General features: G+C 40.7%; 1 protein-coding gene across 2 annotated transcripts in view; it reads left to right on the top strand.

The window, feature by feature from the left end:
* Positions 1-12,530, top strand: part of LOC123758647 (citron rho-interacting kinase) — a 69,374-nt gene extending 56,844 nt beyond the window's left edge. For both annotated transcript variants that reach the window (XM_045743172.2, XM_045743173.2), the window contains exons 36-40: positions 120-205; positions 3,421-3,547; positions 6,205-6,369; positions 7,717-7,858; positions 12,429-12,530. In XM_045743172.2, the coding sequence (XP_045599128.2) occupies positions 120-205; positions 3,421-3,547; positions 6,205-6,369; positions 7,717-7,858; position 12,429 (521 nt within the window). In that variant the 3' untranslated portion in view covers positions 12,430-12,530. The remainder of the gene's footprint in view (positions 1-119; positions 206-3,420; positions 3,548-6,204; positions 6,370-7,716; positions 7,859-12,428) is intronic.
* Positions 12,531-22,625: the final 10,095 nt, after the last annotated feature.

Genomic DNA, 22,625 nt, shown 5'->3' with positions numbered 1-22,625 from the left:
AACATAATACTGTAGTGAATTATGTCATATGTAAGTCTAACTGTATTGTACGTTTAGAAGTTGATCGACTTTAAATCATTTCTTTAATTTTATTTTAATGACTGCTATTTCCTTTCCAGAATTTCTTGATGTATCTGATGCCTCACTTGCCTATGCTATACATGGATCTTCTCAGATGTCTTCATTTCCAGTTGCTATAATGCAGGTAATTATTACACATGGTGTCAAAGCTTTACATTATCAGATTAATCCAAACAAATTACTATTTATCCCCAGCAGGTCTAAATATGTAGTTTATTTCTCTGAATGCTTTTAGAGATGGCAGCTTTGCTTAGGTATTTAGCCATTGGGCGTGTATTGATACATGAGCGTGTCTAAAGACCGACACACTCGCACACACGCACACATGCACACGCACGCGCAATGACAATCACACTTGGGAAATTGATTAATATAAACCCAAACATTTTTCTTTCTCCAAAACAGGTGTTTGGAATGTGATATTTTTCATAGTCCAAGAAGTTCTTGCTGTCTGTACCATCTTAAACAGGTTACAATTAGATTATTACTCACATTTTCCATTATTAAAGTTTTTTAAATTCATGTTTTGTGTAATAGCTAAGATTAATGTAAAGTTAGCCAACATATCTTATGAAGAGTGCATCTTTAATCCTAAATTTATTTACATGTCATTGATGTGTATGCAGTGTATAGTACTGGAATAAACCATTAGGAAAAGGGTCATAGAACACTACTTCTGTAATGTACAGTATTTGCCTTGTAGATAAAGGCCACCTTACCAAAAAAAAAAAAGAATATAACTAAAGGCCTCTTTCTGGGCGAGCCCCGGTGGCTCCCCGGAACTGTCTCGCTGAGATGGCTCTCAACTACAGGGGACCAGAGCCAGAACCTGGCCACCCCTCCTCACAGAGGAGCAGTGACAGTGTGACACACTGCCACCCCACTGGGAAAACATCTAGAAAATAAACAACTTAAAGCTGCATATAGTCAAAGTTCCCTTTCCTTAGTGCTCTGTAACGCTGCCCCTACACTTACAGGTCTCCTCTGGTATGTTTAGGAACTCCTTCTCTTGGAGGCTGGATCTCTAGGGTGGTGAAGTCTCCTTGGGTAAGTTGAGGGTCTTACTGCCTCTGTCTAGGGTTTGGGGTCAGGAGTGAGCATTTTGGTTGGTTGGGGTACACTGGTGGTTGTACACTTGTCACTGGTGGTGGTACACTTGTCCACACAGCACACCGAGGTTGGCCTTCTCAGCCACGTTGCCTAGGCTGGGTCAGCTTACTTTATTATATTCGGTGAATGTCCCCAGTGCCTGGGTGTCTTGTCCTTTAGGCGCTAAAAATTTCCTGTGGGTTCATTATGGCCTGTGGACATCCCCTCGATATGGATAACCCACTCTTGCCTTCAGAGTTTTAGGGCTGTTTGTCATGCGTGCCATGAAGCAACGATTATTTTTTCTGCCTCTGCCATGCTGCCTGTTAGGTTGGTGACACCTGCAACCCTGAGTCCTTTGGGGGTTTGCTTTCCCCATGTGGCTCTTCTTTCTAAGCCTCCTGATGCTGTTAAAGAGTATTAGGCAGCTTACATGTTGCAGGCTCGTTTAGCCCACCTCATTAGTCCTGGTGGGCGTTTTCTTCATCTGCAGCCGTCTCCTTTTTTGGCGACGAGTCAGAGGGCTTCTGTAGGGGTCCTTTGATAATTGAAGCTTGATTAGTTTGGCCGGGGTGTATCATTTGGTATCCGATGGCAGCTCTTCGCTACTACCTCAATGACACCAAATCTGCCTTAGTGGATCTTTATTGGTTGAGCTTCTTTCCTTGGTCCCCTGTTCCAAGGTCTGCATTTCTCAGGTCATCCACAGTGCTATCAAGTCTAACCAGCCTGCAGTCTACCCTCACACCCTTGATGTTTGCAAATATACTGTGCAGGGGGGGGTGGGGCATTATTTTTCTCTCTCAAATGTGTCCTGGGGTTGATATTTGAGCACATGGATTTAAGTGGTCTAACATGGTCTTGGCAGCCCAGTATTTAGTATTCCTGGGGCCTGTTGTACCCATGTTCCTTTGGGCTGTGTTTCCCAGCCTCGTGGCAGTACATACTTTGCTCTTGTACTAGCCGTATCTTCTCTGCCCTGGTAAGTCCCTTGTTGTTGTCTTTGTGGTTATTTAGTTTCAAGGAGCCATGAAGGGGTTCCTCCAGAAACCAGCATTTAATGTAATACCTTTTACTGGTTGAGCCTTGGTGGCTCCCCGACATCTTTCCTCCTGTGATAGAAAAGTGAAAGAATAGAGCAGTGGCTATTCTGGCTGGTGAAATGCCAATCACATTAAATAAAAAAGTAAATAAAACTGCTCCTGACCTCTTTACAGTGTGAGAATTGCAGGATAAATTCCAAAAGAATGAAAAATTTAAATATTTAATGTAACAAAAATGGCTTTAACAACAAATAAAACAATTCCCCTATGATACTTGGCAAAACACAATGCAAAATGAACAGGTGACAGTTACGTTAATAGCAAATACAGGTGCAAAACCTAATACTTTATTCAAGAGCTGCTCGAGTCTACCGACACTCGGGGGAGCGAGAGTAGATCTTGCAGCTTGGAGCATGAAGAGTATTCTGAGGTCTGGCCGGTGGTGAGCTGCTTACATAGGTGGCCAGGCCTATTGTAGGTGGTGTTGATGTGCATGTAACTATCTTTAACTAGCGGTTCAGCTGGTTGACCGGCGAGTGGAGTTGGCCCCCAGTCAGTTGTCTCGGGTACTTGAGGGTGGAGGTGGGGGTCTGCTCCCGACACAGGCTTCTGAACACGTATTATCATTGTTGATTACTTATACTGGAGTATGCAGATATGTTGTTGAATAGGCAGTAAAGGAATAGGCAGGATCTCCTTGCCTAAGCAACGGATTTCTGTAACACTCCTTTCCAGATCATTGGTCGGTGGGTTCATCTGCTATAGCAGTGACTTGGGAGAGTTGGTGGAGGACTGGGGCTCTGGGCCCACTGGTGGTGGTGGTTTGTGGGTACTAAAAGCTTGAGCTAGTTTAGAGTGATTTGATAGTTTTGTTTGAATTATTTGAGGAGTCTTTTTAGCAGCTTTTGAGACTTTGGTTTCTATGAAGGTTGTAATTTAATTCTGTAATGTGGAGCCAACTTTCTGAAGGAGTGGCAGAATGTCACCTGCTCTCTGCACCTCTGCGGGGGAAGGCCAGGTTCTAGCTGTGGTCCCCAAGAAGCCAAAGTGAACTTCCACAACAGAAGTGACCTAGTGAATAGAGGCTCCCTGAAGCTATCTCAGTGAGAGCCTCAGAAAGCTACTGGGCCTCAACTAGAAAAAAAGGGTTTCGTTACATTCAACTCTGAAAGGAATTAAAAAAAATCCAATTATATTTTTGTTTCAGGTTTCCAAACCAGGGAAACATGAAGAATATTTGTTATGCTTCCATGAATTTGCCGTCTTCGTGGATCCCTGTGGACAGCGTTCAAGAGAGCACGATATAAAGTTCACTCGACTGCCAATAGCAATTGGTAAGAATTTTTTAGTTAATGTTTACCTGAAAATTTTACTTTTAGGAATGTTAAATATTGTTTAAATTTAGATCCTTATTAGCAAGCCTCATCAATGTCAACGGTCTGATCTTGTAATGCCCTTACCATATATTTTAACACTAACAGTTCAATGACACTAAAATGCATCATCCAACTCACTGCAGTAAATGTTCTTGAAATGCTAAAATATGCCATCCATCTGTAATTAACCAAAAATCACTTATTACCATTATTATTTTTGTTGTTGTTGGGTGGGAAGGATGGGGAGCACTGTGTGGGCATACCCTCTCTGGTGGGCATTGCCTCTCTGGTGGGCATAGCCTGATGCAAACCAAAGTATCGAGAAACCACTGAGAAATCACCTCGGCTGGCTACCAGTCACTCAAGACAATTTATCTGTTTGCAAGTTTTATCACAATGCTTTGCAAATTACCTGCCAGAAAAGTATAAACATTTTGTTTTTTACAGCAATATAGACTGATCATGTGCACACATTTCCATATTTATTTATTAAAAAAATAGAGAATTGTTGAAAAATGACGAATGTTCAAATGTTCAACATTCAAGAATTTTTATATATCCAGCACTCACCCATAATCTGCTATCAAAATACATTTTATTTTACATCTACTACATACTCTAGAAAATTAATTTGTTGAACATTTTTACACCAAATTTATAGTTATAGCTCAAAACCTATCTTGAGAAAACAAAAAGAATATAAACATCTTGTGCCTCACTGAATGGGAGCTGGAGATGCCCAGAATGTTTACAGAGGTATGCAACAATGGATCAGCACGTTAAAAGTGTTAAAGCATTATCTGAATATTGTATTCACATCGAGCTACTGCATTTAAGAAGTACGAGACAAATATGCAGTAAATATCATTCAGTTTACCAATACAGTGTGATCAGCGCATCCTCCTGTTTTGATAGTACGACTTATAAGAAGGATGAGGACCATAGTACCATATACTGACATACAATGCAACTAGAAAGAACTCTATACTATTGAATTTGGACAACCCAGAAAATAATTTTCTACTTACATTGCAAAGACCAACTTACCTAACCTACCTAAGATATTTAATTTATTTTAAACTTCATTTTTTCTGACTATAAAGTAAATAGTACCAAATTCTATTATCTAATTGCTTAGTATGTCAATGTTTGTACTATGGTGCACATAGTTCCAAAAAGTACTATGTAAACAGGAGGACGGGTTGGTGTGTTGCACAGTTCTCTGGTTTAACATTTTTATATTTCACTGGATATATCTTCTGTTCAGAGCTTGAGTAGTGCAGTCATATTGTTGAACAATTTGTGAGGCAGTACTGTAATTCATACCACTAATCCTAGTACAGTACTTTATATTTAACAGATAACTGATCCATTACGGCTGCTACTGGTCTGAACCATTCATAAATATTTTCATTACAGAGAGATTAATCACACTTGTGTGATGTATCAATGAGAAAGTCCATAGGAGCCGTGATGAAGATTGGAACCTATGCCGTGGGTAGTCCCACTTCCTGGTCTGGCTTCAGTGGAAGCTTAAGGAAGTCCTCGTGTGTTCAGTAGAACTCCGGGTTGCAATCCTTTTGACTATGTCGTGGCCTGGTTGTCTGGGGCGCGTGCAGGGGACTACCCATTGCATAGGTTCGAGTCCTCGTCATGACTCCTGCCCCTTTTCTCAATATTTATATCATTAAAACACTTAGGCAGACAAGCCAGTAAGAAATCGGTGCCTTATGTGGGTCTGTTGGAAATTGACAGACCAGTGATAGATAGGGAGCCAGAATCCATGGGAAAATCAATTATGGAAGTTTGCAATCTGGTTCATTGTTTTTAGTCGATCGCAATCCAGCATGAGTACCATGCCAAACTGGCCCCCACAAGATGTGTTCCTTGCACTTTTACTCTTCCTCATCCTGACAAAAGGCAGGATGACAACCAAATCTCATGTGAACCTTTGCAGGCAAAGGTTAAATGAAAATGAAAATTGGAACAGTATAAGACAGAAAACTGGAATTGGATATCAGTGAAGTTTTCCAATGAACAACAGAAAATGTTCAAAGATGATTAATTCAGATTACTTTATGGGAAAAACTAAAATCTTAAGACAAGTACAGGATACATGACCCTGTCAGATAAACTTCATTGCTCCTGTCTATATTAAGACCTAAGGAATAATTATGCAAGAAGATGGATCTTTAAGAGAGCATAAAAAAAAACATATCAACAGCCAAGAAAATCATAGGGTGGATAATAAAAATCTTTAAAACCAAAATGCTATATCAATCATCATGCTGTTGAAAGCACTAATCTATTTCAAAGGTAATGTTGCTTGGTCCTTGCATACTCTTTCAATGCAGCCAAGATACCTTTCTTGCCTGCATTGAAATCCTTTACTGGCTGCAGGGAATCTGCTTTTTTTTTTTTTTTTAGGTGGTTTTCAATTAGACAACTTGTCCAAACACGGTGCAAAGCCTATCCATATTTAATAGCTTTACCGAATGGCTGAAGTGTTTGTACACACTGTAATCATTCACTAAACCAACTGAAGTTTACCCGTAAATGAGTTATTCTAGCCTAGTAAAATGTGTTATTGAATCTGATTTTTTGTTTCTCTTCAGCATACAGGAGCCCGTATTTGTACATCCTACATCAGAATGCTGTGGAAGTGATCGAGATCCGTCCAGACTGCTTTACAAAGGTATCACCAGATGCAGAATCAGACAGTGATTTGTGTCTACCTGTCAGAACAGCTTCCAAAAATATGCCAAGGCCTTCTTTTCTGGGTATGTCCAATTTGTTTACATAGCAAGAGTTTTTGTGTTTTTTTGTTTTTGAGTAAGCTATATCAAAGGAGTTCATTTTGAAAATAGTAATAAAAAATTAAATTGAATAAACAGTCATTTTGAAAATATTAATAAATAGTAACAGGTGTAAAATCTAATGGTAATGTTAAAGAAAAATATTGGGGTAGGTAAACTGGTGAAGAAAAATTTGAAATACTACGGGTGGAGAAAACAGTGTGAAAGTGATGAAAGAAGTGTAAATGTGAAGATAATTTGTGTGAGAAGAGTGCAAGGTACAACACCAGCACATGTGTCTGCTGGTGTTACACCTTGCATCAGTGCAAAAGCTGAAATAGCAATATTGGCAACATTTCCATAATACAAAAACTTTGTGAAAATTGTCTCTGTAGTTTTTCAGTCTCCTCATAATGAGAGATGAAAAAATTTTCGGTGAACAATGTAAAACATGTTCAATGGTGACAAATTCCATTTACTGTGGAACAGAAAAAGCAAGATCTTAAAATGAGAATAGAATAAAGAGAATAGAATGAGAATAAAGCAAATGTAGTAAGGAAAGGTACAGGTTGTACAAGGTGAACCTTCAAAACGAAGAATTCCTCTTCGATATTGATACTTTTCCAAGCACTGATGTTTTCTCACAATGAATACTGCTCTGTGGTCATATTCCCTTTCAAGGCAGGCAGATTTCGGAGCCAGAACATGTACAATGCAGAACATTTTCTGTCTACGACGGATTGGTTAGGCATTTGAATTGCATGTTCTGGGACTGCCTCAAAAGTATACAGTTTGAGTATACACTCAAACTGTATACTCTGGATGGAAACAAGATAGGTACCTAATAACATGCTCATGGAATATACAGTGACAATAACAACTACAGTACTGTATTCCAACCCACTGGTGTGTGTGTGTGTGTGTGTCTGTCCTCCATTCTGGTCATCATAAGCTGTGTTCTAGGCAACCAGGATCACTGAGATGTGCATCCGGTATCTTGGGGCTGGTGCCTTCCTCTTTCAAGGGGGCATGATCCTGGTTCTGGTGGCCTTCTTTGACTGTTCATGTCAGAAAATAATTTATCTAATTTCCTATTTTCATTGCCACAAGGAGGTCCTTAGCATTAGAAGAGAGATGACACAAATGGTGTGAAGGTGTCGCTACATGAATATCACTTTGGCTGACTACTTAAACTATTTGCATCATTGTTGATGTGCATGAATAATTATTTATACACTAGTTCTTATGATAGATAAATCTTGCAGCCCATCAAAATGATTCAAACCATAATTAAAACCTATTGGCATGTGAATTGTTATTCTTTACCAACAGGGCCAGCTTTATCTCCAGAAAGTATTGTTGTAGCCTCAAGAAGTTCAGATAAACTGGGAGTTGTGGAGATCTGTGCGAGCTTCCCCGAAGACATGGACCTTAACTCCACATGGGGTACTCTACTGTCGGTCTCTCCAAAATGGTTTGTACACTTTTGCACTAAGTATTGTACTTAAATTATTGCAGAAATTTCAACTCAAAGGTATAAATTTAAAATATTGTGACTGGAATAATCCTAAAGTCAAAATTGTTGTAGTTAAAGAAGAAATATACCATGCAGATGCTGTATTTGTGAACATTTAGCTTTTTCCATTTTTCAGTGCACATTCCTGTGTGATAATTTAACGTCAGCTCATTTCCAAACAAAAAAAAAACTAAAAATATATATAATATTTAAGCACTGTCATCATAATCTTGGTGTAATGGATGTGATGTAAATAAAGATGGTAATACTAGTTTTAGTACTGCAGTGTGTGTGTATGAAGTTTAGTTATGCTGGTCTTGAATGGTCTTTCTCCCCCCCACCCCCCTCTCTCTCTCCTGCATGTGTGACTAGTGTCGGGTGTAGATGGTGAATCTGTTTGAGGCTGTTAATTGCGTCACTACTTATGATGTAGCTACTCTATTAATGCCCATGCATTTGTGTATTCATTACATTCAACCCCAAGTTGAATGTAATGAAATGTCCCTTTCTGGTGGAGCCCCAGTGACTTTCTGTAGATATCTCACTAAGATTGCTCAGTACTATCAGTTCCATCAGATGTGGAGTTCTGTTTGGCCTACCAGAACCTGACCCCTATCACAAAGGTGCAAAGCAAGTGACATTCTGCCATTTTGCTGAAAAAGCCTCCAGAAAGTCAGGGAAGCTTGATGGACAGCTGATGGGTTCACAACATTCGGAACCTCGAAACTACCAAACAAAGAAAATACTTGAAAGTGGCTAGAACCTGTTAAAAGTGAATGCCACCACCAGATCTTAGTTTTGGAGCAGATGAACATGGAAGGGAGGATGGAGACAGGGCACTGGGGCACTACCAGAAAGAGGCATTTTATTACATTCAACACTGGGTTTCTAGGGGGAGCCCCGTGATGGCTCCCTAAGGTAAATAACCACAGAGAAAGATACAGACTTGCTATGGAAGAGGGGCAGCAGGCACCGAGTTGAAGAGACCAACAGCTAGGAAACATGACCAAGGGCAACTAAAGACCAAAGAAGGCCAAGGACATTGAATAAATACTTAACCACCATGACCCTATTAGACTGGAAAAACCCCAAGCCCAAATACAGCATCCATCCAAGGTATGCTGAGTGGATATTTGGTTAGTTTTGTCTGCCGCAAATCTCCCGTAAAGGTATACCTTATTCCTACTTTTACCCAGTTATTCATTCCTCCATCCTTGCCTGTTGGCAGGATTGTTGGTCTTCTGTTGCTGGTAACACACTGCGTACTCTTAACACTTTCGCGCTCTCCGCAAAGGTCACTCAGCCAACCGAATGTGCGCGCTGCGTTTTTATCGCTTAAGCGTAAAAACAAAAATGTGTATACTCTTTTTACTCTTCTGACCTTAGTTCTCATGCTACGTATTTCATTTTGGTACCAACGTGTTCGCAATAAAATTCTCTAGAAGAACATCATTAAAAAAAGTCACGAAACGTATAGGGATACCAGCACCAAATAAATAACTACGAAGATGACTCGCCGTGAGCGCCCATCAGCAACAAAATGTTTTTACTCTTGGGATTGTAATCACCTCCACACTTGTTCTACAGCGTTAATTTTGGTATCAATGGACTCGCAATGAAATTCCCAACACGGTGATATGAATATAAGCGTAGAATAATGATTGCGGCCCGCCCGCAAGAGTGTGGGAACTGGTGAAATTGTTACCCGGTATCGGTGACGGGACGACGCACGGCGCTTTGAAAGTTTATACTTATTTCACTCTCATGACATTAATTTTCTATGTACGTCATTCATTTTTGTGTCAATGTGTTCGCAATAGAATGTTCTATGTGTCCATAGGTAAAAAATATCAACAAAGCGTAAGTTAGAATAGCGCCAAATATAAAACAACGCTGGAACATATCAGTGAGCGTCAAACACACACGAAATGTTTTTACTTTTGTTATGTTTATCAAGTTTATACTTGATGCACACAGTTATTTTTGTTTGTACATTGATCGGAATAAAATTCCCTAAACAGACATATGCATATAATACATGATATGGGGGAAGCATTACCAGTATAAACGGCTAAAGTCACCCACCTGCAACCCGTTTGGGACAAAATACCATTTGATCGAAGTTATCCACACCTTTCATGAACGTATTGTACCATGCAGCCTAGTGGTGAGAAAGAGAGCCTCATAGCGCGCAGTTTAAAACAAACCCAAAGTAATTTGGATAAAAATTGAATTTTATACAAATATTTTAAAAGTTGACATAACTTTATGTCCACTATGCGTTTACGTTAGACGAAACCGGACGCGCCGGCGCGTTCAGATAGCGCGAAAGTGTTAAGTATAGTGTGTCCCCATGGCCTTCTTCCTACCACCGTAATCATCGATGGGAAACTGCTCTGGCAAGGTTGCGTATTGGCCATACACGCTTAACTCACGGTCACTTAATGGAGCGCCACCTTGCTCCTTATTGTCCAAACTGCATTGTACCTCTTACAGTCGTGCATATCCTTGTTGAATGTCCCCACGTCCAGGACGAGCATGTGTCTTGCTTTCCGACCGTCCCTCGCGGTCACTTGTTCCTCAATAGAATTCTTTTCTATCAGATTCTTTTGATATCGTTTGCCTTATGCGTTTCTGTCCTCGTATTAGCAACCTTGGTGATATTTAGCACCCTCTGATTATTCTGCACATTTGATGGTGCTACATAGCCTTCCTGGTTTGGTGCCTTCTTTTGATACAGTAATTACTTAGTCTGCCGCAAGTGCAGCATGCTTGCGAACATCATGGGGGAGGGGGCCCAGGGGTAGACCACAGGCTGGGTAGCCATGATGACACTGGACAACCTGAGAAATAAGATCCTTGAAACAGGATGAAGGAGATCCCATTCCAAGACAATAACCACAAGCAGCCCCTCTACTTGTGCTGCAAATGACAGGTACAGGGTTGCATGTGGTTTCCATTTTCAGGGCAAGCATCCTCAATGCATGGGAACACCTGTCTGTTTTTTTACTGTTGGTTTTGCACCTATTGGGTCTGTGATGCTTACAATCCTGAATCCTCTGGGACTTGCTCTTCACGGATCCTGATCCTCTCTAATTCTGCTTCTGAAGTGAAAGCATTTCAGGTAGGTGCCACATTACGAGATAGGATTGGCCCAGTTTCAGCATTTGTGGTTTTGTACTCGGATGGAAGCCCCAGAATTGCCCTATGTGGTGCTTAGGAACCCAGACTTGGAGGTGTTTATCTCCACCTTGGCTCCAGCTGTGCCTCCTCTTCCATCCTTGCAGGTGTGGTTCACCCTGCTTCAGTTCCTCCCCTTTGCCCGGCCCCCACTTCTGGCTCCAAAACATCCGAGGGTTTCAAAGCTGGAGCGGAGTTTAGCTTGGAGTGTAGCTCTGCAAGTTCCAAGGGTTTCTCCCTCCTCCTCGAGCATGGAGGTAGTTGAGCCATATAGTCCAGCCAAGGTTATGGAGTTTTCTTCTTTACAGCTGCAAGTTTCCTCCATACCTTCTCCTTTAGAGGATACCTTTCTTTACCAAGTGTTGGATGATTACTTTGGTTCTGCCCCAGAATTTTCATGGCGTGTTTTGGGGCTGGATGATCCCGAATTTGGCCCCAAGATTCTTTTGTTACTTCCATTTAGTGTCATATGCTCACGGAGGAATTCTCTTCTCCTGATTGGTCCGAGTTTGATTGAGCTGCAGCTTTCACCAAGATACATTTCTGTATACTGTTCAGTCCTGTGGCTTTGTCTTTCCAGAGGTTTCCCTCTTTCCAAATCTCCCCTTCGGTCACTTGTGAAGACCTTTTGCAGTACTTCCTGTGGCATTCAGACCTCGCTTCTATTATGGACCCCTGCTTCTTTAGAGTTTAGGTGTTGGCTTCTCTCTATACAGTATATCTCTCTCTCTTCTTTTGGCCTCATCCTGGCTGGCTGACAACCCCCTTTCCCCTTTTTTCCTGCCACTTTCCAGCGAGATGGCTCAGGGTTTCTTTGCTCCTGGCAGGGAATGTGGTTCCAGTTCATTAGTTTATCATGAATGATTTCCCTTCTGTCCGCAACTAGTTTTGGGCAGTTTCGGTCTTAATCAAGGAAGAGGCAGCAATGTCTACTTTGGCATATTTGGGTGATAATCAAGAGCCTTTCTTAGACTTACCAGCTGTCTACTCTGTACCCAGATTTAGCCAACATTCCATAAAAGGCATGACATCTGTGGTCCCTGCTCTTCAATAGACAAGGTCATTTTATTTTTAAACTATTAGTTAACAGGATAATTGTCATTCCATATGCTTCTGATAATTGTTTACAGGGAAGTGTTGAGGGTATTAGTCATGCTTTTTGTATTTGTGAGCCTGCTCCCTGGTGGAGGCTTGATAAGACTTGCCACTGGGGAATGAGGTAGATGAGAGCTTAGTGGGGGAATGGAGATTTAAGCAGACTATCTTGGATCTGGTTCAGGGAGTATCTAAGGGATCAACTCTAGTTTATTTCACTACACTCAGCCTCCTATTTTCTTCTCTTTTACAGATAATGGTTTATGCTGAATTAACAAGACTTAGGAATCCTATGTGATACAACCAGCAGACAAGTCGGCATTTTATTTATTTATACTGTATATATACAAGAAGGTACATTGGGTTTGAGAGTACAGAGCATTGAAGTTTACAGTCTTGCAAACATATGCACTAGCATGCATAGCATTTCAAGCAGAACACAACCTACTACTGTATCCATGTTCTGTTCATGCAGTTTGTCTCCGAATTACAATAAAAAAAAAAGTGACCAGAAATCATTAAGTGATAACCCAGGCATTTCCCTATTGGTCCAGGTAAATTAAGCCATAAAAGCATACTGGGTTATACAGACCTCTTAACTTTAGCTTTATTGGGTCTTGCAATTAAAGGTGCAACATGTGGTCATGAGTTTATTACATGCTTGTCTGTGCACTTTAAAATATAATGTACCAGTAGGTAAGAAGATATTTTCTGACATACTATTTATTAAAAATGGGAACAGTATATTAAGATTTAATGTTGAAGGATTACATTTACATGGCTTTTAAACCTAACAATTAGCAGAGTAAATTGTGAAATTCTGCCAGTGTTTACAAATACTTCCATCTTGTGGAAGTGTTTTGGGTTTCCTCTCAACTCCATTAACCATACAGCCATGTTCTTTGCCAAGTTTCCATGAAGATTTGTTACTTGGCTGCTTGTCAGTCAAGTTTGTAATTGTTCGAGTAGATAGGTAATAACACGGCAATCTTTACTTTTATGTACTAATGCTGTGTCAGTAGCAAGGTGCATTAATGAAATAACTAGCACAAGTAGTTACATTTATTTGGGTTCTACACTAGCTTCTGGAGCTAACAGTTCAAGTTTACATGTGGCTTTCTGGGAATCCTGGTAAAACATTCAATTAAATTAATACAGTATTGTAAGTGAATTTGAAATGTTCATAGCCTTTACCAAAGTACCCTATAGTGCTTTTATGGAATGACATTCTATATGAGAAGCATATTTTAAGTTTTTTACTAGTGATGGTACGATTACTTGGTATCGAAAACCTGATGAATTGAGTATTTTTCAGTAATCTGAATTAAGAGAAATTTATCATGATATCCGAATCAAATAGATTCTGGAACATTTAATGACAAAATTAATTTTTATTTTCTTATTTTGTAGATTAAGGATTACTTTAAGTAAACAGGCATTAGCTATACTAATTCCTGTTTACAAAAATAAAATGACAACACAGAGAATGGAAGCTTTTCCATGAACTGTACGAGAAAGGGTGTGTACTGTAGGAATATTAAGATGGATTTACTATACAGGTAGCATATATGTTGTACATTAATGTAAATAATATAGCAAATTTAAACGGTTATAAATATAGTATAGTTTTGTGACTACATACATTACTACTTTAGTAAGAATATCTTCTAGTTTGTTGCTTTCATTCTTATTATGTTGCAAGGCCCATTTTCTTCTGAATATTATAAAACTTTTTATAAGATTTAGGGGGAAGCTATAACCACTATGAATTTATTGCAAAGACAAGCACTTAGACAGGCATCCATTCATTACTGACTCCATTAGTATTCCACAGGGAGCATCTTGAAAAGGTAATGACAGAGCGTGCTGATAAAGGGAGCAAGTTAACATGTCGTGCAGTAAGCTCACAGTCGATTGGTCCTGGATTAGATTCCCGGCCAGGGCGAGACAGTAATGCACGTTTCCTTGCACCCAATACTTCTGTCCGCCTAGTTGTAGATACTTCGGAGTTGGACAGCAGCTGTAGATTGCACCCTAGTCAGTTGCCTAGGAAGACCTGCTAATGCCTATTCACCTAGCAGCAAAGAAATACCTGAGAGGTAGTAAATAGTTTTTCATCATGGGGTATCAGTCATTGACTAGTGATAGATAAAAGGCCAATAGGCTTCCTGTCCCCGATACTTTGAAACCATTTGTCATTTCAACTGTTCCCACTGTCACGGAGCAGTAAAGCATCAACACGAAAGAATCCAGAGGACAAACAAAAAAGGTAGAATGAAAATATTGTTCAAATAATACATATAGAGGTAGTCCTTGATTTGTACTGGTATGTTTTAGCAAAATCTTCCCAAATCAAAGTGGGAGGTTCTGTATGTATGAAAAAATGTTTCACATGCCTCAAATATATATAAAAACTATTTCCACTACTATAAAGGACCTTTTTAACATTAAAAACTAATGCTTCCTCCACTTTCCAGTTACAAATTCAGCACAAAATGCTTTGGATGTGCAATAATGTATAAGTATAACCTAAACAGTTATACAGTATGGTGATACACTGCTGATATTGCTGTATAGCAGATGTTCTGGGTTATCAGTCTGTTTGCATTTAGCATGTAAAATATGGAGTAAACCTACCTACCTGTTAATTTCGAGGATAAATGTCTCTGTGGCCCAGTTTGATTAGGCCTCCTGCCCAAATCATAGTTTAAAATATATAGAAAATTGAGTTTAAATTGTTTTGGAAAAGGGTAAAATAAATAAAACTATTTAGAGTAAGACTAGACTTGATATATTCATTGAATTTTATTACATTAGATAAAGCAGCTAGAATTTAAGGGGATGTAAAGTCATAAACCATGAAAAGAGTAATTTAAAACAAGAGCTGAAGAGGAATGAACATCAATGTGCAGAAAAGTTGCTTTACAGCACATGAAAGGTATTATGAAAGTAACAGGATTCCAATTGTAATGTGAAAAAAGTTTGTAGTCATTTGGAGAAGTGGCAGAGTGCCGGAAGACAATATCAGTAAACTCCTCTATAAAGGGTGTAGTAATAGAAATTAAAATTGTAACACCATAAATGGGTTTTGTATATTATTTTACATAAAACGAGAGTTCAGTCACACAGGATACTGGTGTTAGCAGTTTATCTGCCCTTAGCAATTAAGAAATAACACCTTTAGAGATTTAATGGTCACATTTTGAGTAGGTGTGTGAAGATTGTGTGAAGTGACCTTGCTAAGCTGCTAATTGCAGCCGGTTGGCCGTGTTTCCATCAAACAAGCCGCTATCTAGGTGATGTAAGTAGATAGCCAGAGGCTATCTTTTGGAAAGCAGAGCATAGCTTCCGGTCCCCTCATATATACCATGGAACTGTACATTTGAGACATTGAGCAGGACAGCGGTAGGTAGATAGATCGCTTGTCAAAGTTCCCACAGCCAGATTATACTTGTCATGAGCCGGGTGGGGACTATCAGCTGTAAGCACCCCCATCCCCCCTCCATCCCCCTCTCAAGCTTAGTCTCAAGAGACTTTGGCGAGTGAACTTGTAAGGCGACGCATTTTGTGTTTTCCAACTTAGGCGTGTGATTTTCAGGGGCAGTCAGCCATAATGCTCTCAATTTCTTGTATGGTGACTCAAATTTGTGTATTAATGTTGATGTATTGAACATAAAATGAAATGGGCGATATATGATCCCCATAAGTAAATATATAATTAACTTATTTTTTTAAATTGTCTTTTAGTCTGATCCCTAGATCTTAGATTTTGAAAGTTAGAGTGGAGAGCCCTCTGAAGTTTACTGGCTTAAGATTTTGACAAATATTCTTGGTTATACGAGTACCTGCTTACAGTTGATACATGATAAAATCAGATATTGTGCAAACAAGTTCCATTCCTTGTCTTATATATAATTGAATGGATGGTGGCAGTAACCTTTCAATCTTTCTACTATTCTAGTACTTTTACTTTCTATTCTGCTTTCCTTACTCTCATTTTCTCCCTCTCATTCTAAACTCCCTTTCTCCTGACCACTCTTCCTCACATTACCTTTCCACCTCTATCACCTTCACCCTTTTCATTTTCCAATACGTTACAGTATAACTATAAAAAAAGTCTAGTAGTTTGGAAAAGGGAGGCAATGTAATTAAATACCAAATGTTTTGGATTTTGAGTGCCAGAGAGACTGATGCCTCTGTTATTGTGGCGTTTTGTATAGGACAACTTCAATGTTCACACAGTTTCCGTTCAATTTCAAGTTAAATTGGGATAGTTTGCAATAGGATGCAATTTCTCTATTTATAGGCATTGGGAAGAAATTCCTGACTCCATATAGTACATGCAGGCATCAACATAAGGTACATGTGCAATTAACTGTTCAATTTTTTTTACTTGACATTATTTTAGGATAGAGAAATTTGGGTGAAACCACTTTCCCAGTGACAGTAAATTAAAGATACTCATTGACCAAAATACTGTACAGTATTGTAAATATCTTGGTAGAAGAGTATTGTCAAATTCACCAATGTATTTATGATTATCTGTAGTCTTGTACATAGTCAATAAAATAGTGTAGAACAGTGTCTTTTCATCCTACACCCAACAAGCATCAGTGGACTCTCAGCTCTGTATTTGGGAATGTTTCTGCTTTGGTAATTTGAGTTGTACAAGATGTCTCATTTAAATCCTTAGTGAACCTGATGCCATTGCTCTTGTCATTTCTCATATTGGTATCCTGAATGGCACTTTGATAATTGCAAGCTTTACACAATTTACTAAAGCCACTGAGGCTGTACAATTGACCCTTGTAGTAGTGCTTCATCATCAAAAACCATGAGTATCTAATCAGTACCTTTATTTTTGTAATGTACTCTTACATTTGTAGTGTCAAGGTCCACTTAAAATTTACGTACTAGATACAAGATTTGCTGTCAACACACTGGTAAACTCTGGTTCAGTGCACAAGCTGCTTAACCATACCCACGATCACAATTAGTATATCTCTCGATATTAAAAAGACTACCACCAGTGCAGCAGTGTTGGACCTCATCATTTGACTACTTCATTGCTAAGGTCAAGTGGGTGGTTGATGTGAAGTTAATCACAATATGAAAGGTGGTTAAACAAAGCAAAACTGGTTGGAGAAGATTTCATAATGAATTGAAAAGGAGTCGAGCCTTTGGCTTAGTATCGGGCACAAATTAAAGACTTCTCAAATTTGTTCGATGGTTTAGAGAGGAGGAATGCACCAACCTTTTTCCCATCAGGTGTGATGTATATATTTGATACTTTCCCTTACCACCTATCCTATCACCACTGCCATACAACCTATTCTGACCCTTGCTGCACATCTAATTCTATTTCTCTAAAACTGCTAAACATTAAATCAATCTTGTCACCCCCTCTGACCTAGACAGCATATTCCTCTCTAATACACCTTAAACTAGTGTGTCCTTCCCTCTACACACATTGTCTTTTGTAGCCCACATTTGACATTTGTTCCATAACTGTTGCTACGTTCTTCCCATGATTATTTTAATCCCGTCCCACACCTCAACCCTATTCTCCCACTCCAACTGCCTTTCACACTGCTACTCAACCCAGTCTCTCCCATCCACAGTCAACCCACTTTTTCCTAATGCCACAACCTATTCTCTTCATACTGCTACAAAACCTATTTTCTCCCCTCAACCTTCCTCCACAACCTACCATCTAACTTATCCCTCCCCCTCACTGCTACAAAGTCTATTACCCACATCCCATTGTCACAACCTATTCACTCCCCATCCCACCGCCAAACAACCTAGGTATGTTCACTACCAAACATCCTATTCTCTACCCCCTTGTCATAACCTATTGTTTACACCCCACTGCTACAAAGCCTTTTCTCCTCTCCTACACATTTAAATCTCCTTTCACTGTCAAACCTATTCTTTCCCTCTCCCATAGCCTATCACCCCTTCCCCACCTTTCTTTGCTACCCACAAACTCTTGTCACCACACTGCTAAACTTATTATCAATTCTTTCCCCTTCTGCAATTTATTTTCCACCCCCACCTTTTCCTAATCACCCTATCCCCTCCACACCACTGTCCCAACCTACTGTCTCACCTATCCTTACCCTTTCGAATTCTTTACAACCTATTCTCCTTCCATTACTATGAAACCTATTTCCCAATCCCCTCTCACAATACATTGTGCATAGCCACATTATCTACTCTCCAACTTTTCTCTCCCCCAACTCTCAGAACCTATTCTTATCCCGTCTCGCCCTCCATAATCTATTCCCCTCGCCCAACCGAGTATCTCTCCATTCCCACATAATAGGTTACCTCCCACTTAAATATCAAACGCCTCTTCACGGATAACCTATTTGGTCACTACACCTATTCATTCACACCCCTAATCTCTCCCCCTATCATGCATTTTCTAAAAATTATGGACCTGCTGCTACACAATGGAGCGGCAGGAAAATCTGAAAATCTTACCTGAAGCCAGGTATTGTAGAACAGTTTGATGATTGTAAGTGGTGTCCCACCAAACAAAAAAAAATATACGAGGAATTTAAAAAAAAACAAAGTGCAAATTTTGAGCAAGTAAAGTAATTTAAAACAAAAGGAGTAGACAACAAAGATGGCCACAATCATAAGAAATAAAAGTACAACAGGTGGAAATTAAGTGTTTCACTAAGGTAGAAATATTGAAAGGAGGTTCAAGCCACAATGCTGGACAGAAAACAGGAGATATGCTCTTTCAGCCATACGTTTATAAATCCAGGAAGCCGAGAATGCCAAAACCTTGATGCAGTTCAAAATCCAGCTGGATAAACATATCAGGAAAAAATGGAGTGACCTTCGACAAGGCGCTGGTTTCCTGTCCTCGTCAACACCATTACAGAGATGGTGGGCCTATACCTCAGATGACCTTTTACCTATACCTCAGGTAAACCTAGGTATAGGGTTATAAAAAAACTCCAGAGCTGTTAGAATACAACGAGTTTACCATAAAGGAAAAGGAATGTTGACGTCTAAAAAGCAGCTAACAAAGAGAAGGCAAAATTGCTTAATTCGAGCTCCACCGTAGAGATAGTCTAAGGAGGCGGGCGGTTCAGAGGTTTGATCAAGAACAGTGGAATAGCCAACACCGTCGACAGACAAGACCCGTCCATGAACAGGGCAATTGAGTGGGAGCGAGAGGAATAATGTAGGAAGGGTACAAGCCTTCGCTATGCAAGAACGGACTTTTTAAAACTGCACTCCTTGGGGCAAGGTAGGAACAAGAGTAGATACGGCAGACGTGCATCAAGAGAATCTTGCAAACGAGCCATTGTTGTAGGAAAAGGAAGGTAGCAAGAGATCCCTCCCGAGTGGCAGTGGTCCAAGCACAGCACAAGCGGGTGTGGGGACGATAGAGGGACGCCACGAGGTAGTGAAGGCAGTAACTACTACTACTGTGACCTGTAAAGATAGCACGCTTTCAACGTACAAGCTCTGGGTGGTGGACAAACTAAAGGGCTTATCTCGGTATCATGCAGAACATGAAGTTTTTGAAATGTCGAGGAACATTAAGTCATATCAGCAAAGAAAAAGATACTAAATTGGCGTCCACCCAGGAAGGGAGGAGCCGTTGACAAGATGCATCTCTATGGCGGCTCCCAACTTTACATAGTAAAGAGTCAAAAAGAGACAAACCTTGGCCTTGAGGTTTTAATTTAATGCACGAATACGTTATGTCAGAGTGAGTTAGACAACAGACTTGCATTGCGTCTTCTCAGAGAAGTAAGTAATTATCAAAAAGCACCAAACCGGGAAGGCTATGTAGCACTATCAAATGTGCGGGATAATCAGAGGGCGCTAAATATCAAGGATGCCAATAGGAGAACAGAAACGCATAAGGCGAGCGATATCAAAAGTATCCAAGTCACCAAGAATACTTGCGGTCGAGGGACAAGCGACCGCGGGGGACGGTCGGAAAACAAGACACGAGCTCGTCCTGGAAGTCAGGACATTCAACAAGTATATGCACGCCCGTAAGAGGGACAATGCAATTTAGACAATAAGGAGCAGGGCGGCGCTCATTAAGTGACCACGAGTTAAGTGAGTATGGCCAATTCGCAACCTCGCCAGAGCCGTTTCCCATCGCCGGTTACGGTGGTAGGAGGACGGCCACGAGGACAACTCTTAAGAGTACGCAGTTTGTTACCAGTAACAGAAGACCAACAAGCCTGCCAACGGGTAAGGACGGAGGAATGGATAACCGGGTAAAAGTCAGAATATGGAATATCTTTACGAGAGATGGGACAAGAGCGGACAGCTTCCTTGGCGGAAGCATCCGCACGCCCATTTAAAGACACACCAATATGACTGGGAACCCAACAAAACTCAACCGACTTAAATTTACTGTGAACAAAAAACAGCCAATGCTGGATCTCGACAACCACTGGATGAACCGGATTAAAGGACCCGAGAGCCATGAGGGCATTACGAGAGGCAATGACAACCACAAAGGAAGACTGACAACGAGAAAGCAGGAGACGAAGAGCATAGAGAATAGCATAAAGTTCCGTTGTGAAGATGCTAGTCTCCGGAGGTAAGCGACACATATAAGTGCAATCAGGAAAAAACAACAGAGTAGCCAACACCGTCCGCAGACTTAGACCCATCGGTGAAGACGGAAACGGAGCGGGAGCGAGAAGAAAAGTGCTCAAGGAAAAGGCGTTTTACAACCGTAAGAGGGGTAAAAGCTTTAGTGATGCAGGTTAAGGATGTACAAAACTGCGGAAGGGGGGGGGGAGGGGACTCCACGGGGGGCAAAGAAGGAACAACACGAGGAGAAATATTAGAAATACGAACTGAAAGAATCCTGTAAGCGAGATAACCGGACAGAAAGAGGGAGGTGGTAAAGAGGAACAGGAACCTCAGGGACAAAAGCCAAAGCACGACAGACGCGAGAGGAAGGATGTTGCAAGGACCGCGCAAGACAGCAAAGACAGTTGTCTCATAGAAACAGCTGCCCGTCCTCGCCAGTGTCCCCAACGTCAAGAAACTATTTATTTATATACAAGAAGATACTTTTGGGTTTGCGATTAGATAACATTGGTGCTTTTACATACATTGGTGCACTGTCTTACTAACGTGCCTTATCCTAACCAACCAGATTACCCACGAGTTCTAGTGTACCAATGGCGCAGTGATCCACCTCTGGATCACGGTAAAAAGAGCAGCTGTTGTCACGAGAAAAAGATGGAGCAAACAGGTGACAAGATAGTCGCCACTTGCAACTCTTGCAAGAGAGCCTGTAACGTACGGTTAGGTTACGTTGTTGGGTAGATTAGATACACAGTGTTTAGCGAGTTTCATATTTATTTAGTAGTCCTGGATACAGCAGTGTCGTAGACGTTGAGACGGAGCTTGGAGCAGAGCAGAGCCGAGAGCCGAGTGTGGCCGGAGTCGCGGAGCTCTATGTGGGAGAGCGTTGTAGCTCGATGTGGTCCTAGTCTACTGTCTGTTCTGTGTCGAAGCTGTAGCGTCTTTGAGAAGATTAGAACTGCCTACGCAGAGTGCTACACTTGTACTGTTGTCTATTCTCATGTCGCTTCCTTATATTTGGTGACTACCCCCATACCTTTCTCTACTAGGATAGGAGGATGTGAGAACTGTTACCTGTAATTAGGGATATGATTATAGCTTGTGTAGTTAGCACTAATTAGTTACGCCATTACGATAATGGAGCGAGTATAAGGATTACTCGCTACAAGCCCACCACCTAGGTGGGCTAAATGCGTGGGGCTCAACCATGCCAAGGAAGTGGAACAGAATCAATCAGCTTGGAGAATCAATCAGCGTCAGAGATGAAGCCCGGTCTGGGTCCAATATAGCTGGGACTACAGAGCCAAATCTTTCATCGCCCTACTCGGGGAAGGGGAAGCTCTTGTCGCATATTCTTCGAGCCCGAGTTTGAGATTTAATTTTCCATGCATCACTTTTAAACGTTTAGACCCTGGAGCCAAGGGATGCCAACTACAGTACATCAAGGGAAGCGCAGCGAGAGCCAGTGCAGATAAAAAAAAAAAAAAAAAAAAAAAAAAAAAAAAAAAAAAAAAATAGTGCGCGCGTCATCCCCAGAGATCCCCGCCATTTTAACATGGGGCAATCCTACTGCATCGTACATTTTTCTTTTCACTGGTGCAAAGACCTCTTTGTCCTTCGCCACAGCCTGGACACTCCAAGGGTGGCCCCTCACTGGCGACTCCTCCAGAGGGTGGGCCTACTTTGCACGTACAAGCCCCAGACAGAGTAAAAGAGGGGACCCAGTGACAATAACGCCAGCCCCCTCACCATGAGGTGAAACCTCTTGAGAGGAATTATGGAAGTTTTATAATAGTTTGTTTTGAAATTCTAAAACCTTGTTGTAGTTGTTGCTTAAGCAAGTTATAATTTATTTAGTATA

Source organism: Procambarus clarkii, chromosome 31 (assembly GCF_040958095.1).
Source record: "Procambarus clarkii isolate CNS0578487 chromosome 31, FALCON_Pclarkii_2.0, whole genome shotgun sequence".
NCBI classification, from domain to species: domain Eukaryota; kingdom Metazoa; phylum Arthropoda; class Malacostraca; order Decapoda; family Cambaridae; genus Procambarus; species Procambarus clarkii.
This window is presented reverse-complemented; position numbering and strand designations above follow the sequence as displayed.